The sequence below is a fragment of the Schistocerca nitens genome, chromosome 5 (assembly GCF_023898315.1).
Source record: "Schistocerca nitens isolate TAMUIC-IGC-003100 chromosome 5, iqSchNite1.1, whole genome shotgun sequence".
Lineage (NCBI taxonomy): Eukaryota > Metazoa > Arthropoda > Insecta > Orthoptera > Acrididae > Schistocerca > Schistocerca nitens.
Genome location: NC_064618.1, coordinates 470,663,513 through 470,681,363, shown reverse-complemented (window position 1 = coordinate 470,681,363; position 17,851 = coordinate 470,663,513). Strand labels below are relative to the sequence as shown.

At 34.3% G+C, this 17,851-nt stretch overlaps 1 protein-coding gene across 3 annotated transcripts in view; it reads right to left on the bottom strand.

Moving 5' to 3' along the window:
• Positions 1 to 10,012: 10,012 nt before the first annotated feature.
• Positions 10,013 to 17,851, bottom strand: part of LOC126259155 (TGF-beta receptor type-1) — a 197,749-nt gene continuing 189,910 nt past the window's right edge. For all 3 annotated transcript variants that reach the window (XM_049955700.1, XM_049955698.1, XM_049955697.1), the window contains 2 exons: positions 16,232 to 16,471; positions 10,013 to 15,905 (listed from right to left, as the gene is read on the bottom strand). In XM_049955700.1, coding sequence (XP_049811657.1) covers positions 15,780 to 15,905; positions 16,232 to 16,471 — 366 coding nt within the window. In that variant the 3' untranslated portion in view covers positions 10,013 to 15,779. The remainder of the gene's footprint in view (positions 15,906 to 16,231; positions 16,472 to 17,851) is intronic.

Genomic DNA, 17,851 nt, shown 5'->3' with positions numbered 1-17,851 from the left:
TTTTTAGTATCTAGTAGTACAACATTGTGTGAAGCAGGCTTCATTATAAAAGTACACATTTAAACAGAAACTACAGTAACATTTGCACATTAGATTCAAGAAAACTAAAATTACATTATTCTACATCTTTTACAAACTATACATTACGCCTATATCTGATGAAAATTTCCAAACAGAAGCCTTTTTTATTATTTTTGCATACAAATATGGATAATTTATACAAATATAAAGTCCTTCCCCATATAGAATGGATATCTTCAGTAACTGATACAGATAACAAAATTTGTTCCAACAGTCATGAAGGTAACAATGAACACAAATAGTGGAACAGTATGGAGTATTGTACTGTACACAAATTATGGACAACAATGGACAGAATAAAGCAGTTATTCCTGCAGTTCATTGACCTGATTTGAAGAGGAACCGGCTGTTATCCTGAGGAAGAAAAGGTGTCGTGATATACAACATAGTACCTAACAAACTACAGACAACATTCAATATAGGCAGCATCTCTAAAATTCTCTAACGTGGATATATAAATTCTTATGGCAAGTTGTTATACAGTCTAAATCACTTATCTTCTTATAGAAAATTATACTAACTTAAGTGGTGATATATATGAGTGACCATAATGATAAAATTGACATTCATAAAAACTGTTATGAAGTTGTTATGTAAAATATATTTTCAGTTGATTTCTGCCAGAGAAGGAGACATCTTAAGGCTAAGGTAAAAAGGCTTGTAAATTTGGAACAAAGATGCTCTCTTTGGCTGTTTGCAAGTAAGATATCTTACTGAACACAGCTGTCAAGCTATACTTTACTTTTTTTAATCAATGAACAATGATATTACCTAAGAAAAGGATCCAGAACTAGGAATGTACCAATAACTCAGTTTATTTTAGTTGTGTGAGGTTCAGACTATTTACAAATGCATGTGTCTAAACATAAAATTACATGATTAAATTATGACATCTCACTAGCATTGGTTTTAATGACTTTGTGCAGCATAGCACAGAAAACAATTTAAAAAAACTGAAACAGTTGGCATGAAAAAAATGTTAACATTACAGTATGCTATGTATTACCAACAGTTTAAAAACTTTTACAATTTTTATATATTATAATCATCTGCAAAGTGATGGATGTCAGTTGAAAAACAGCAATCCTTACCATTCTACTATAATGAGGTCCTTTGTACATAAAAGTCTGTCTGTTTAGAAATTCATGAGCAACATGCAATTTGAACTTTTGCTATATGCCTATCATACAAAAAGAACATAGAAGTATTTAGAATCATACATCTATAACAGAGTCTTCCAGTTTCAATTTTTTCTTACAATGATTGCTGGTTACTGAATAGCACCAGTTCCACATGTAATAAAATATCTTATTTGAGAAATAGGAGACTACAGAGTATTTGTAAAGAATTATACAAAGAGGAGAGGATCAATCTTTTCTCGACAGATAAAAATTGCAGTGCATGGGTGACTTGATGTTTGTTTCTCTTGGCTTCTATGGAGGGTAGCCTTTGTTCATGGAACATGCAATGCAGTCTATAGTAAATGAAACCAGGTTCTTATACTTTACACGCAACAACAGCTGCACTTTTATTTCACTACACTACTGAACCTTGTAAACATTTCTTACATCGTAATGTCTTACTGTTGTGGCATCAAATAGATATGTTTAAGCAGCAGTAATATTGAACAAAAAACAGCATGTAGGGGCCAGTAGCTTGCCACTGAAATAAGGCTGCAGTAAATCAGAGTAAACTGACAACCGAACTTGTGAGGCATTATTTATTCCTGAAATTTAACAAGAGCACTGCTGATCTTAGAGAAAGAATAAACCTTTCCATTAGGTTTGAGGAACTAAACAACACTATCAAACAATTATCTTATTCAGCTAATTGCAACTGACACACTTTAACAGAAGTGCAAGATCCTAGGACACAAAATCAATAGTGCAAGTTATGTATTTGTTAGAGTACTTATAAGCATGTAATACACAAAATATTTTGGTATAATATTCTCTGTTAATTATTTCTCCACTAATGATCTCTCATATCTTGTTCTGGTTCTTTTGGTCAAATGATCCGTATCACAAACAATTATGCTTAAGGATTGTGTATGTCAATAACATAGATATTGGAACCAGCATATAGAAATTGTACTCACAAAGGCATTAATTAATTAAAGATAGTTCCTCAAATATGACAGAGACAGAATAGGATAAGGATGAAGAGCAGGGATCACTGATATTAATCCTGTATTCAGAATTACAAATAAACAGAGGCCACAGAAGCAGCTTTCCCATACGTAATGTCTGTTCTAACCAGTCAACCAAAAGTGCAGTGACATTCAGCATATATGTAAGTTAAATATTCATATATTAGTTATCTTTTTTAGTAATTTACCTTTTCTCATTTCTACAATTAGTGGAAAGAGCTTACGAGATGACCAAATCATTTTTGACAGGATTATTCTACACAAATGCTTAACAGTGAATTTAACTACATTTGATGTAGACATAGCATGATTTTACTGGAAAATGGATATGAAACAGATCAAGATTTTTGCTATGTTGTCTGAAGCAACACTTCACACTCAAGTCACTTATGGCATCAGCAATTACCAAACTTCTGTTTCATTTTCTGTCATGATTGCAAATAATTTTAAGTAATATTATTTACTGTTTCAGATATTCAGATCAGATAAGATAAGCCATGACTGGCTCATCATGGTGAGAACTATGCTTTAGATATATGTAAAACCAGTCACAAAAAGCAGTAACTAAAACTTTCTGTGATCATGGCATAAAAATAAAATAAAAATATAATTACAGTGCTGCTACAGTCTCTATTGATCACATCATCATTTGCAATTAGTCAATGATTAACAACCATTATGGACCATTAGTTGTTGGTCTGAAGTGAAAACAGAAAGAGGAAAAAATGCAGTAAATGGATATCTTAAAAGTGCTCTTGAAGTAACATAATGAGGTAGACAAGATGCCTGACTGTCACTTTCTGTCAGTTTCTTATACTCTCTAGACAACTCTAAACTGCAAGTCAGATCAGTATGCTTCTTTCTTTACACCCTCCACTAACTTGCTGTAGCCTTTTTATCTTTGCAAACATGAAATTCTGTACCACTTTAGGTCTGAGTTAGACAGGTTACAGTCCTTATAAAATATAGTTCTTTTACATGGCTTCAGTATTTTTTTCTATATTTTGACTTACATAAAATCACATACACATTGTATATCTAAAACATTCCACGTGGGAAAAATATATCTAAAATATATCGTGGAATGTTTCCCTCTATCATACACATTGTATGAAATAAAAATCAGCATTCAGCATAAAACAGAATGGATACACTGTCAGTCATTTTCTAGGTTACAAATCCTGACAAAAAACTAAACATATGAGAATATTTACCCACAAACTGCATCAAAAGGAAAATTATGAGGCAAATTTGCTGCCAAGTACTTACATTTTGGAGGCAAAATTTCAGTACTGCTGACAGACACACATAGAAGTACATACACTATCCCAGCTTTCAGAACCAAAAATTCCTTCCTTGAGGAGGAGCGAGGAGTAGGTTGGGGATGAAAGGAGCCAATCTGTGGTCTGAGTGAGCTCCTCATCCTTTCTATCATCTCCCCTACTATGCTCCTCTCTCCTCGTCAAAGAAGGAATTGTGTCTGTTGGTCATGCTGAAATTTTGCCTCCTGAAGTTCAGTACTGACCACCAATTCTGTCTCACAATTTTATATTTACTCACAAATGCTGCTGGCATATATTCCTCTTCTTAGAAATAAATATTTTGATTAAATGAAATATTCCCCCAGGGGAAAGTGCTGGTAATAACAGTCTCAGATATTAGAGGGGTGAGGGGAGGGGGGGGGGGGGAGATGGAGAGATTTATTAAGTGGACCAAAAGATTAAAGCATCACAGTATGGAATAGATGTCAATATCTGTAAAAGTTATCTTATGCATCACACCCACCAGATTTGATTTTATAAATACAAAATAAAGTATGTAGGTATTTCATCATAACGCGCAGATTAAACTATTAAATATAGGATAAGTAGCAGAAAAATGAAGTAATTGCAAAACTGATTGTAACACTGTTATCAGCTTATAGTATTTATTCGCATGTAAAATGTGACATGATGTGAATCCATAGTGTTAAAGGTACATGTATTTTACACAAATTTATTGCACAATACTGGAACTATGGGCTCTTATGAAGGAAGGACAAGAAGTTGTGTGAAACAGAGAAGTGTACAACACCCCTAAAAATCTGACTGAAACAAAAACTGTTTCCAGAAGAAGAGTGGCATAAAGTATCTGCAAGCTGTCTTGACATGCAGAAGTGGGACAGAGATGAAGTAATGCACAATATGTAGTAAACAGCAAGAATGAATTTCTTTGTGTCACAGTGCAAAAAACATATAGTATGTAACTAAAGACAGGTTAAAAAATTTTTGTAAATCTTGCAAAGTATTATTGCAATACTTTGATTTGATACTGGAATATCCTGGCTGGAAAATAGACAGTGAAATGACAAAGATAACCAACCACCATATAATGGAGGTGTTCACCAATGAAGATTGGATGATGTGCTATGAGATTTAGGATGTAAGTATGTGTAAAATATGCCTATTCAGATGAAAATGAAAAAAATAAAATAAAATAGAGAACTTGATTACACAAGCAGTAAGCCATATATATCAGTAACCAATAATGTAAAAAGTTTACTCATGTTTGCATGCACAGCCTCAATGTATTTTCTGAAAGTCATAACCATTTTGTTAACAGTAGGCTATTTGATTTAATTGAACAAGTTGACCTTTTACTTCAATATTTATTTTTCATTATTAGCTAGTTTCAGCCAGTGACCATTTTCAGTAATAGCCGTACACTGGTGACATGTGTTTCCTTATACTTTAGACCAATTATGTTACATGAGATCAGGAAATTGAGCATGCACACAAATAATATTTCCTTTTATGTAATATGATTTTATTGTGTTGCTTTATGTGTAGCCAAGTCATAACAAATTACAAAAAAAATGGCTCTGAGCACTATGGGACTCAACTGCTGAGGTCATTAGTCCCCTAGAACTTAGAACTAGTTAAACCTAACTAACCTAAGGACATCACACACATCCATGCCCGAGGCAGGATTCGAACCTGCGACCATAGCGGTCTCGCGGTTCCAGACTGCAGCGCCAGAACCGCGCGGCCACTTTGGCCGGCCAACAAATTACAGTCACAAGGCATGCAGTGCAATGTGTGCTCTTAGGAGGACAGGATGTTATTGTATTTATATACCAGGAAATATGACTTATGTGTGGGAATAAACACTTGTTCCTGTGGCACATACATTGATTTTAAATCTGATGACACACAGGTCACTGATCTGCATGTGAAAATGACCACAGTATGAAACCAACTAGTAGTGCAAAATACATGTTTCAACTTTCTCAAATAAATTAAACAGCCTATGATTTTGACTAACAGAATAAAACATATCAAACAATGGAAACTCCACTTTGGAATATAAACAATGTAGGGAAAGGCAGATTGCTATTTACTGTAAAGATGACATGTTAAGTTACACAATTGAAAGACATTTATGTAGCTCAGACCAGAAAGCATTCTGGTCTGAGCTGCCACTGTTGGTGTCATGTGTGCGTGAGGTGTGCTTTGCTTGTGTGAATGAATGGTGTGTATTTCTCCTTCTTTTTCTGATGAAGAATGTGGCCAAAAGCTTGTGGGTAAGTATTTTTAATTGTGCCTCTATGTAACTATGTAACTTAATATGTCATCTTTATGGTAAGTAGCAATCTGTCTTTTCCTGCATTGTTAGAATAAAATATATGTAAGATATAATTACCCTTAACCATGCAGCAGAAGATTGAGCGAAATGTGCAAAAGCTTGCAGATAGCTCTCTACTGTGTAGTTGTTGGCTTCTCTATTTGGTCTGTTCTCAATGTGTCTCCCTTGACTTAGGTCCTCAGACAACTTGCCTGTAAAACCCTTTCCAGTCTCTTTTGACAGTTGCAGAAACTTCACATTATGAAAGCTAGTGAATCTGTTATATTTTTTCTCTCTATAATTCTGCTGCAGTCTGGCAAGTAACAATTTTTTAAAATCTTAATTAGTTTTAGTTACAATCTGGATCAATTAGTTTTAGCTTCAATGTGGATAATTATTTTATTTATGACTACATTGAGTATGTGAAGAGGTATATTGTGATTCATAAGAAGATAGTAAGAACTTGATACTATGGATAGAATAAACTGAGGCACAGTGTTGCAGTGGCCCAATGAAAACGCATGTTGTTCACTTACAATCTGTAAAAGGGTGCTGACCAAGCAATTATAATGTACAAACACTAAATCTCACTCACAAATAAATGAAAAAGAATCAACAGACTGAGTAAATTTTGGACTGCCACATGTCTGAGAATTGATAAGAAATGCAAAAAGTAAAAATTTCTCAAACACATGATATTGTATATGGGAAGTGATAGTAACCCATCAGAGCTGATAAGCCTTAAGGGACAGCACTAGAGCACTGTTCTGAAACAGCTGCCATTACCAGTGGAATGCAGCCACAAATAGGATTGAGAAATGACTGAAAAGCAACCGTATTTAAACAGCGTTATTGTACAGCAGTTAAGTTTATTGCAGCTAAGACACTAACAAGTCGAAAATAATTTTCCAGCAGCATAACATATAATTACTCCCTAATTCCTATATGCAACATAAAAAAATGTTGAAATAAAAAATTCCAATATGCCCCATGGAACTAAGTTACTTTATCTGACAAGAGACAGTTCTAAGTTGCATGAATTAAGATTGTTTAGGAATGAAGTAGGTAGTGGTTTCCTTGGTAGCTCTACTATGCTCATTTTGGTACATGAGGGCATAAATAGTCTATAGCAGTCTCTGAAAACTCTTAGTTCAGTCTAGTGAAGATTTACTCCCTTATAACAGCCATGTCATCTTTTTATTGTTAAGCTTGACTCATTCTAAAATTCTAAATGTTTTCTTTTATGATAAATGAATTGTGAAACAAAGTCATCCATGATTTTGGGTCATGGGAAAAACTGTATAACAAAATATGATGGAAATCGTCAATTAAATACTAACAACAGACTAACTTGTCCGATTCTTTTCTTGTTTTGCAGTTTGTCTGTATCTGTTGCCAGTTGGTTTTTTATTTGTTTCACTGTAGCTTCATATTGTAGACAATTTTCCATACAGAAGCTCTTCTTGAATATATCATTCACAGTTACACCATAGGAATAAGAGTTCTATATTCACTCTGTATTTTTTCCATTCATTTTCTACTCTAAATCTTTTCTTATTTAGGATACAGTTTTTTATGTCCTTTCTTCATTGATGATCTATTGATTAAAAATAAACTCATCGAAAACAGCCTATTACCTACATAGTTTCATAACATTTTCTTGTTATTTCTGAGCATGAAGAAATGTTTAACTATTTTTGTGATCAAGTGACACAGTTTTAAAGTGAATGATTCTACAAGTGCCTAGTGCCTAATATAAGATTTGTACTGAATGCCTCTTATAAAAAAAGCAAAATGCTCATAATGTGACAACCACAAATTATGCTCCAATACATGACCTTGTTACTAGCACACATTTTTTTTCTCCTGGTGTGCTTCTATTGTTCTTATGTAGTTCACACAAAAAGTTAGCCACAAACAGCAGCAGACCTCCATTTTTCATACTGTAATTCCATTGCGATCTAAAATAATTATTTTCACACAGAAAAAATGTGGCTAAAATGGTTGCTGGTCAAATGGGTATATAAATGAACAACCAACTTTTTTTAAAAAAGACGCAATGCGCAAACATAAAAAAGTATTCTCTTATGCAATTCACTGATTTTACCAGGCCTTGGAGCCACACAAAATTATAACTGTTATTATGATTACTGGTTTCACAAAACATGTAGAGGCCTTATATTCAAAGACTATATTGAGGCAGCTAGAAAATTTAATCCTTTATCTTTTGTTCTATCATACAATATCTGTTGCACAAAATCTAAAGGAATTATATTTTGCAACAAAACTTGCAAATTTTTCTAATTTTTCTGCCTGCAGTCACATATTTCTTATGTGCATTCATATATTTTGGCACAATGAAAGAACATAGAAGCAGAGCAAACTTTCTAGTATGTAAATGAAGGACAAACAAAAAAATTTTATTTTTATTTTGTGGTTTTCTCTTGTTGAATAGATGTCCAGAAATGCACCAGTCAGAAGGAAACATTAAGGTGAAAGAGTGTGCTAAACTGCACTTGGAAACAAATCCCTTATCCAAATAGGCAGTGTGAAAATTTGGAAATTTCTTTAATTGATAGATTACATTTGTCAAGTCAAGTATGTCACACATTGACATTAAACTATAGAAAACAATTTACCATAGCATCTATAGTCTTAGAGCAAATCAAGGCTAGAGAACTATTTACAGTAGGCCTATAATGTCATCATAATTTGAATTGATGTGAACTGCAGGTGCCCATCCTCATCCAAGTTTTTTTTTTTTTGGTATGACAATCAGCTATACTGGACAGGATTAAAAGGTACTGCATTAATTTGCTATGTCAAATACTAAAAGACTTGACTGATTATCTTTCACAGCATTAATATGTGATTGTTGTGAAATCCAAAATATGTAATAATCATTTTCTGGCAATGGGAAAAGTTTAGTTGATAGTAAAATACTACAGATGAGGTAAAACAAGAGCACTGTGCAGGAAACAATAAATGAAAGGGATGGCTGTAAGACCGCGGGAAAAAGAACTGGGTGGATGAAAGAAGTGTGTAAGAGAAACAGCTTAGGGACCGAAAATGGAGGATAGATAACATGGTGGTTTCCTTAAATTTGCTTTCCTAATATCCATTATGCAGATCAGTTCTGTCTTTCATCTGACCCTTAAATTGGTCTTCTTTGTTTTTTGTTTTGTCAGTGGAGTTCCCTGGCATTTGTACTACTTCTTTTTATCTTTCTCTCCTCTTCTTCACTCTCAATCTCCAGCACTCTCTCCAGTATCATTACCGACACAGTGCACATGATGCTCCACAAAATTCACCCAACATTCTTGAAACAGCAAGCATTTATGACTGTCAATACATATGTATGCTGCATATTCAAATTAAGGCAATCATAAGTTGTTTTTTTTCATGCACCCCATTATCAGATACAATGGCAGCTTCGATGTAAATGCTGCTGTGTAAGTCTTTCAGTCATCTACACCCAGTAATCTATGTCTTCAGGCATATCATAAAATGTGAAAGTAGAACTAAAATACAAAGATGAACGTGAAATCTCACCTTTGAGAATATTTTCCCCACAAGTTTGCACAGTGCAACTTTATGAACATTGGTCTCTTTCCTTCACACTGTAAACAGTGTTTACTTCAACCTCTGCAACTTGTCTTGTCCTGTCCTCTTTGTTCCCAGGACATTTTATGATATGAATACAATGTCAAATGATTAATGGTATAAAATTCATATACTATAGTACCGGTACAAACAATGTTTGTGTTTCTTGGGAGAGAGGGAGGGTGAGGGAGGAGGGGGGAGGGAGAGGGAGAGGGAGGGAGAGAGAGAGAGAGAGAGAGAGAGAGAGAGAGAGAGAGAGAGGAGGAGGAGGAGGAGAGGGAGGGAGGGAGGGAGGGAGGGAGGGAGGGAGAGAGAGAGAGAGAGAGAGAGAGAGATTTTGCCTCAAATCTGCAGAGCTCCAGAGGAGTACTTGTTATACTTCCCCACAAGCTTAGTGAAACACTTGAAGTAATACTAGCACTGTCTTGGATTGGCCTCAAAAATTAATAAAGCAATCACTATTATTTGCAAATGTTGTGATGAAAATTCTTTAAACATCAACACTAAGCGTGACAAAATTTAAAACACATCTATAAATAATATCATAGGAAACTCTTTCATTATAAAGCAAAAATCTTAAAATTACCCTTTATTTTCCATTGTCTCAGTTGCACAACTGTTATGATTATTACTTTCAGTCATTTTAGTTTCGGGTTCAACATAGTTAAACTGCCTCTCACTGCTTGGCTTTGCACCAGCTACACTATTGCTGATAGCGACAGGTGCTGTATGGTATTAAAATTTGCCATTATTCTACACTGCTACAGTTCTAATCATTATTAAAAAATTGAAAATGAAATGGAGGAAATGAAAAAGCTAATTTTAATACCACATAGCAGTTGTGAGCCTCTTCTCAGTAAATGTGTTAGCAATATGAAACATAAATCATTCTGATTTCTGTATATAATTCAACATTAGCAAGTTTAAAAAAAAAAGTCACAATATTATAACAATACACAGCTCCATTTCTCTCTGCAGCATATAAAAGTCCTCTGTAAATACCTTGCAACAAAGAAAAGAAATGATGCATTATACTCCATGCACTGTGGACAAACTTAGCCCTTAGTTACTAAAATATTTCTCAGCTGCACAGCTGATCAGAAAGAATACATGAGTTACTGTAACATACTTAAATCATAAACTAAATAATGAAACTATAATTCTCTGTAGGGTCATACAAACAATACGGGAATCATTTACATAAAAAAAGTAACTCACACACAGCACAAAGTTATAACATGTGCAATGAAGCTAAGAACTTCCTAATTAAAAACAGTTTATTACATTTAAGTGAGCTGAAACTAACATATAAATGCATTTACACTTCAAATATGTACACAATAAATAAAATAATAAAAAAGGATATGAGGTATACTGCATTACATGTCAGTAAGAAATAAATAACTGAGAAAATGCGAGGAATAAACCTGGTGCACACACCATAATGAGGGCAGTACACATTGTAACAGCCATCTGTGACAGCTTTCTGACAAAATCATAGGAAAAAATGTTTTTTCTAAGGTTCAGTGAAGTGCATCTCAGAGTAGTCAAGATCAGTTACATTTAAAAGTTATGTCGAATATAAATGATGACTGTAATTTATTCCTATCAAAACCGTTGATTAAGCTCACTGAAGGCCACGAATTAGTTTTGTTAACATATGATTACCACAATCTGAACTTCAGTTCATTACATTAAAAAAATTGCAAAATTCACAACTTTTTTTACAGTATATAGTTAAAAGATTTCATGTAATGTATGTGAATCTAGCAAGGAACATAAAGTAAATACTGCAAGCTCACACCCCACAACTCTTACTGAAAACATCAATTGTTTTCATGAGATAAACACAAACAGGAAACAGGAGAATGGCTAATTGGTTTGTCTGAAGTGTTGATCTGACATGTATTCCAGAAGAGAAAACTGTTGTTTAATTGGATAGAGAAAACTGGTTATTTCTTTCATTTAGAAGAAGATAACATAATGGTGAAATGAAGCTTTGCTGACATAACTAATATCAACCCAAGTTACTAGATCAACAAATATTAATCCAAGTTACTAGATCAAAAGAAGTTAACTTTTTGCAGATATAAATAATAGAAAACATAGTACAGATGATACATCCATTAGCTCAGAATATATATGACAGAAAATACTTCATATATGCATAAAAATTACAAAAATAAATAACAATCTTTATAAAGAAAGAGACAGCAAAAACAGCATCACTGTGTGAAACTCATAAAATAGTTCCCCTCGTCACAGGGGAAAACGAACAACAGCATAACACAGCACACATTTATGTAGAGAAGCAATGGAAAAAGCTTGAAATTTAAGTAACACAAGATTATTTTCTGTACATAAAAATGACTGGTTTGGTGTACATAAAAATGTATACCAAACCAGTCATTTACAATGCACTTCTTAAAATTACTTAATAATTATTTTAATGGGGTATGTTCCAGTTTCCAGTCTCTCTCATTTCACTTATTTTTTAAACTAAAGAGACATGATTCAAAACATGCTCTTTGTTTTGTTTTTGCAAAATATTTCATGGTCAATTACATAAGACGAGTTATGAATCACTGTTCTACATATTTTAAGATTGCAAAATATCTGCCTGTTTCAACAGGCATATGAGCTAAAAAACAGCATACACAGCATTACAAATAAGCACTTTTGCTTGTAAACACCTCAAGTATATTATTCTTTCCATGAAAATGCATTGTCAAAGATCTAACATTGTGATGCATTGTAAATATACTTACTGGTAGATATGGTTCAGAAAAGTGGTAGTGGACATCTCAGTTTCAGCAGCTTTAATTAAACTGAAAGCTGATGTGTTTTATCTCTTACTCAATTTCCTGGGTTTCTAATACTGTCATCAGGTGAACAAAGCTCACTTCTGTTTTGCACAAAATATAATATTATGCAGTATGCTATAAATCTTATATTTATGCCTTCAGTTCCACATTGTTTGGTTGGTATATACTAAATGACACTAAATAGTCATACTAACCTTGCTATACTGAGGCTGGTGCCTCTCACTGTATTTTGATATTCCAATACACGTTGCGGAATTTCCTTCTTTCTTTTTAATTGGGTGGCTTAAACGGCTCTCATTCAGAGTATTTAGCCTATCTTCAATGACTTATGATGGCAACAGTAACTAATTTCTATTATAGTCAACATAGTTATTCAATCAGTTCTCGTGTTGTTTACCAGAACCGTATGTTCACATCGGAACCTTTATTAGAAATGGAACCGCATTTGCCCCATTTTTTCCCAATGCCTGGATAGTAAACTGTGTTAAAGCACCTTCTTCTGGGATATTGGGAGGGGTACTGGCCCTGGATCAAATCACCTTGCAGATTAATGATGGAGGCTGATGTGCCAGCCAGTCTGGGTGTGATTTTTAAGCGGCTTTCCACATCTACCAAGGAAATTGCTGGGCTGGTTCCCATGTCCTGCCTCAGATACATAATACATAAAAACTTTGGAAAATGATCTCTCATTTAACCATTAAGTGAACAATAGATGCAGGCAGAATGGGTACACCTATTCCTCCTGGCGGAGGAAGGGGGAGGGGGGGGGTGCCTTTGGGAGAGGTGACCCTCTTATAATTAACTAATAATAGCCTATGTAAAGGTATCATTGGTTCTTTGTGAGATTGGAGACATAAAATACCAGTCCATACCAGTCCATACCAGGCACTAGCAGGATATGAAGCACTGGACAGAAAGGAAGGAATTACATTTTCCTGAACAGAAGACACTAAAAAAGCTATTGGGTCCAAGGTCTGTGATGAATAGGAAGTATAAAAACATAGTCGCACTGTGACTGACAATCTGCCCCACTTGGTCCTGGTACTTTAAAAGTTTTACTCCTTTGGGCAAAATATCTGTGGAGCAGACTATTTTCCAGTGACAATGTATGGAAATTCACTCACCTCTGCATCTGTGAACAGCTGTTTCGAGTTTATGTTTTTTCCCTATAAAACTTATGCCACACACTAGCAATATAAATTTCAGAACAGAAACAACAAAATGAAAACTCTTCAGTTGCACAACTACTGCTTCAGCATACAAATCTACAATGTGCTCTTTAGCCCCCAAAAGAATTCAGTCTGAAATGTCATCCAAATTTGTTTGGATTGTTTAGTGAACCTTTATGTCATCTACTATAAACGAGAGGTGATCAATAGACAGAAAAACATATTTTCAGCATTTTTGTCTTACAGCTCATTGTAAGGATGTAGCTTGTATTTCTACAAAGGCTATTGGACTGAATAATGTTTCTCCAGCCTTTAGCGGTGCACAATTCACATCAGTTATTTAATTTCTGTGAATTTAGGATTTGTTATTGCTCCATAAGAAGCGCTTCATGTTATCTTGCTAACATGTTTTACTAAGATTTAACACAGTGCCATTCTGTCTGTGAATCAGATAACTGTTGTGTCTTTTTCATGTTTTAACGGTTGTGCAATCTTTCTGAGTGGAGATTGTGAACTGCCTCAGTATTTGCATAGACGGGTGTGGGATATCACATAAGATCACATTCATGTTGCCCACTATATGAGACACATAGTTATTAATTAAATTGATCTTTTTTGTCTCCTTCTCCCACAAGCCACAATTACTCATGACAAACTGAAGTTCCAACAGTAGACAAAAATGTCACAAACTCTTTCTGATAAATATTAAAAGGAATTATCTCAAAAATTAAAATTTGTATTTTTACAAAAAATCACCAAAATTATTAAATTAATAGTGTCAATGATCTCTTCGGAACTGAGTCTCTATGGTCTCCCTGTATGCTACCGTAACTACTGAGAGTGATATAGTGGAAGTGAATTGCAAACATTTATCATGATGCATTACACACTAAATATCCCAGCCGGCCAAATGTTAACTTTATAAATGGGGTTTCAAGTTTTTTGTGCCCAATTGCAAGATTTGATTTGATTTGATTTGACTACTCTGAGTTGCAGTGAGATTCTTACTGAGGAGGATAAGGAATAAAATATGTATTACAATGATACTGTTACCACTGTAGTATAGCCAAATGTTCTAGTACTGTTTCTAGCTGCCTTATATACTTAATTTATATCCGAACTGTACGTTGACATTTTGTTTTACACTGAAAAAAATATTTCTTACTTCATTTCTATAATTTTGGAAATGAATGTTTCTTTCATAGCCCTTCAACATCATTTCATCAACTATATAGGTGTGCACAATTGGTAAATAAATTTGTGGCTAATATTTTCTGTCCAAATTGGCCAGATTTCTATTAACAATTCCAATGCAAAACATCTCTGGTTATATTTACATACATGTGGCACAGAAAACTCATGTCTAAGGACTGTACAAAATTGTATTACATCTGCTTCAGTTTCATAAATAGAAAAACTCTGACAAAATTTATACAAAATGTAAAACCTGATAAAACAGCTAGTCTGGAAACATGATTTTAAAAAATATCAGTATTTCCCTACAGACATATTGTCTTTATTAATATTCCTTTCTCCTGAAATACTAGTTTTTTCCTAATTTTGGTTTGGTATTGCATGATTACAGACTGAGTTTCTCAATACAATTTCATCATAATTTAACATATTATTAATCGCACTTTGTTGAAAGAAGGCAACATTATACTTGTGACTGGCTCCATTTTATGTGTTTGTCCGTTTTGTAACAGTACTAATCACTTGCTCTGATTTCTACCTTATGTCTCGACAGGCACGAATACGCCACTTTTTCATAACAAAAATTGATGCAACTAGAGGAAATATTACCAGTTGGCTAATAATGTGTAACAGAGAAAAAGCACCATTTAAACAATAAGACAGTATGTGACACAGCAAACAAAAGATCAAGACACTTAGGTTTCCTAATTAATCTCACATGATAAGCTGCTAAAATTATCATAAACAATTATTAATCTAGAGTTGGTTGCGATGTCCTTGAGATGAACTTTCAAACTCCATAGTGCTGGAATTATGATACAGTGGAAAATATCACTGTGCAAAAGTAAAACTACATTTTTATAATTCTATGCACTCACAGGTAAAACACTATATGAGAAAAACATCTGTCTTAAATAAATTGTAACAAAACTTGTTGAAGGGCTAAAAAGAATCATTCACTACATCATCTTCTGATGACACGAAGTTCATCAAATTTACATGTATATAAAAAAATGACTAGCGGAAATATGGTCATTTGTAAAATTGTTGAAGCTGCTTTTAGAAGGGCGCTCCTCTGAGCAAGAGCAATGTGACACACTCCACACATTAAACATATAAAAGTTTGCCATGAGACATACTGATTTGTAACAAGACCTAAATTTTGAGATCTTCAGACACACCAAGATTGGCAAGAGTTTTTTTGATCCGCAAGGCAGTCAGGCGAGCAGCTGCGTTGTGATACCAGCATTCTTTCATAAGTTTTGACATGACATGCAATGCCTGTAGACAGAAACCAATTATGTAAATACAGGTCATTGAAATAATCTACCATCTCGTTTTTCAAAAAGGAAAAATGTCATTATGGTAGCCTGTACTCGTACTCTCTCTCTCTCTCTCTCTCTCTCTCTCTCTCTCACACACACACACACACACACACACACACACACACACACATTCATGCACATGAACACATGCATGCGCACGCTCACACGCACATGTACACACATATGCACGCAAATGTGCATATGCACATGTGTGTGCGTGCATGCACACACACACCTCTTTATTTGCTACAGGATGGAAACATTTTATTTGCATTATCTTACCTCATTTGACTGCCATCTGTTTGGTATGGACGGCCTTTGTCGATCAATGCATACAACCTTCCTCATTTCTTCAATAGTTGGGTCTGAAGGTACCATGTCATAAAATGGCAACTGATATTCATCATAGATGCCCCCAACATTACACCTCCTTGCTATTTCCCAGAATATCAGCCCCAAAGCATAGACATCAGCTCGTTTGAAGGAATCAAAATGGTTGGTATTTATTAGTTCATCAAGTACCTGCACAGAAAAATAGTTAACCATAAAATTGTAGACAGTTATAAGGCCAGCAAAGCAGAATTTTACATATGCACACACGACAATTAATTATGTAATATACAAATAGAAAAAAATGCATACATATGCTAAGATAGCACCACTAAAGTTGATCCCATGTTGTTTGACTTTCAGAAGGCAATCAATGTGGTTCCACACTGTCATCTGGTGAACAAAATATGATCTTATGAAATACTGCATTAGCTTTTAAAGGTGGACTGAAGACTTTCTGGCAAAAAGAACACAGTATGTAGTTCTCAATGGGGAGAAATCACCACATGCAAAAACAGATTCGGTCATGCCCAGAGGAAATGTTACTGTTCAAGATAGATGTATAACAACAGCAAAAAATGTTGTTTGTAAATAGTTGGAAAGACCGATCACTACTTTCTGGAACAATCACGGATTCAAAATATTTGGAGGTATGCCATAAGAATATTTTAATGTGTGGCAGTCATATAACAATAGTTAGGGGTAAGGCAGTTATTAGGTATGTTGTGCATTGTGGTATGGTTGATTGCTAAAATTTCAGGAGCACAGATTCAAAGAATATGGAGCAACATATTATTCCCTTGGCTTGCATCTTACAAAATGACAATGATGGTAAATTCAGAGAAATGCAAGCTCATACGGAGACTTATCAACAGTTGCCATTCCTCTGCATGATTCATGAATGTGGGGGAGGGTGTGTGTGATATAACAAAGTCACTATAAAGAAGCACAAAGTAGAAATGCAAATGCAGATACAAAGGAGTGAATTCTGAAGTTTTTTCCATGTTCCATTGATTGCTTGCAAGACGGCATATTAATGAAGTGATACATGTTGATTTTATTGATTCATAACAATTCATTTTTATACATAATTATGTGCTTCCCAATTGTTAATAAGAGCAGAAAGTATTTTATTTTTGATATCCATACTAAAAGTTTCTATAAATCAAGAAATGCTTAAGACCTTGTTTTATTTTGCATATTGTTTACCTTGTATGCTATATGTATCTCTTAATTGGATACTTTATTACCTCTTAAGACTTCAATACCTTCTTCAATGGACTCTTCTCAATTTACTCACTATTTATAGCTCCTTGCAATATTCTGCTACAAATCAACAATTTCTCTCTTTTCCTTTCACAAATAAAATGATATTCAGATATTTCTGTATTGCCCATAACCACATTTAAAACAAAAACACTAATCCGACTTTTTGGAACTTGCTGTTAGTTCCTTCCTCAGGGAGAAATGAGGTACATCATTGGGAAGTATTAGAAATAAGCAATAGGGCACTCAGACCCCAGGGTGAAAGGGAAAAGCCTTTTGTGAGGACAAAGGGAGACAGAATTAAAC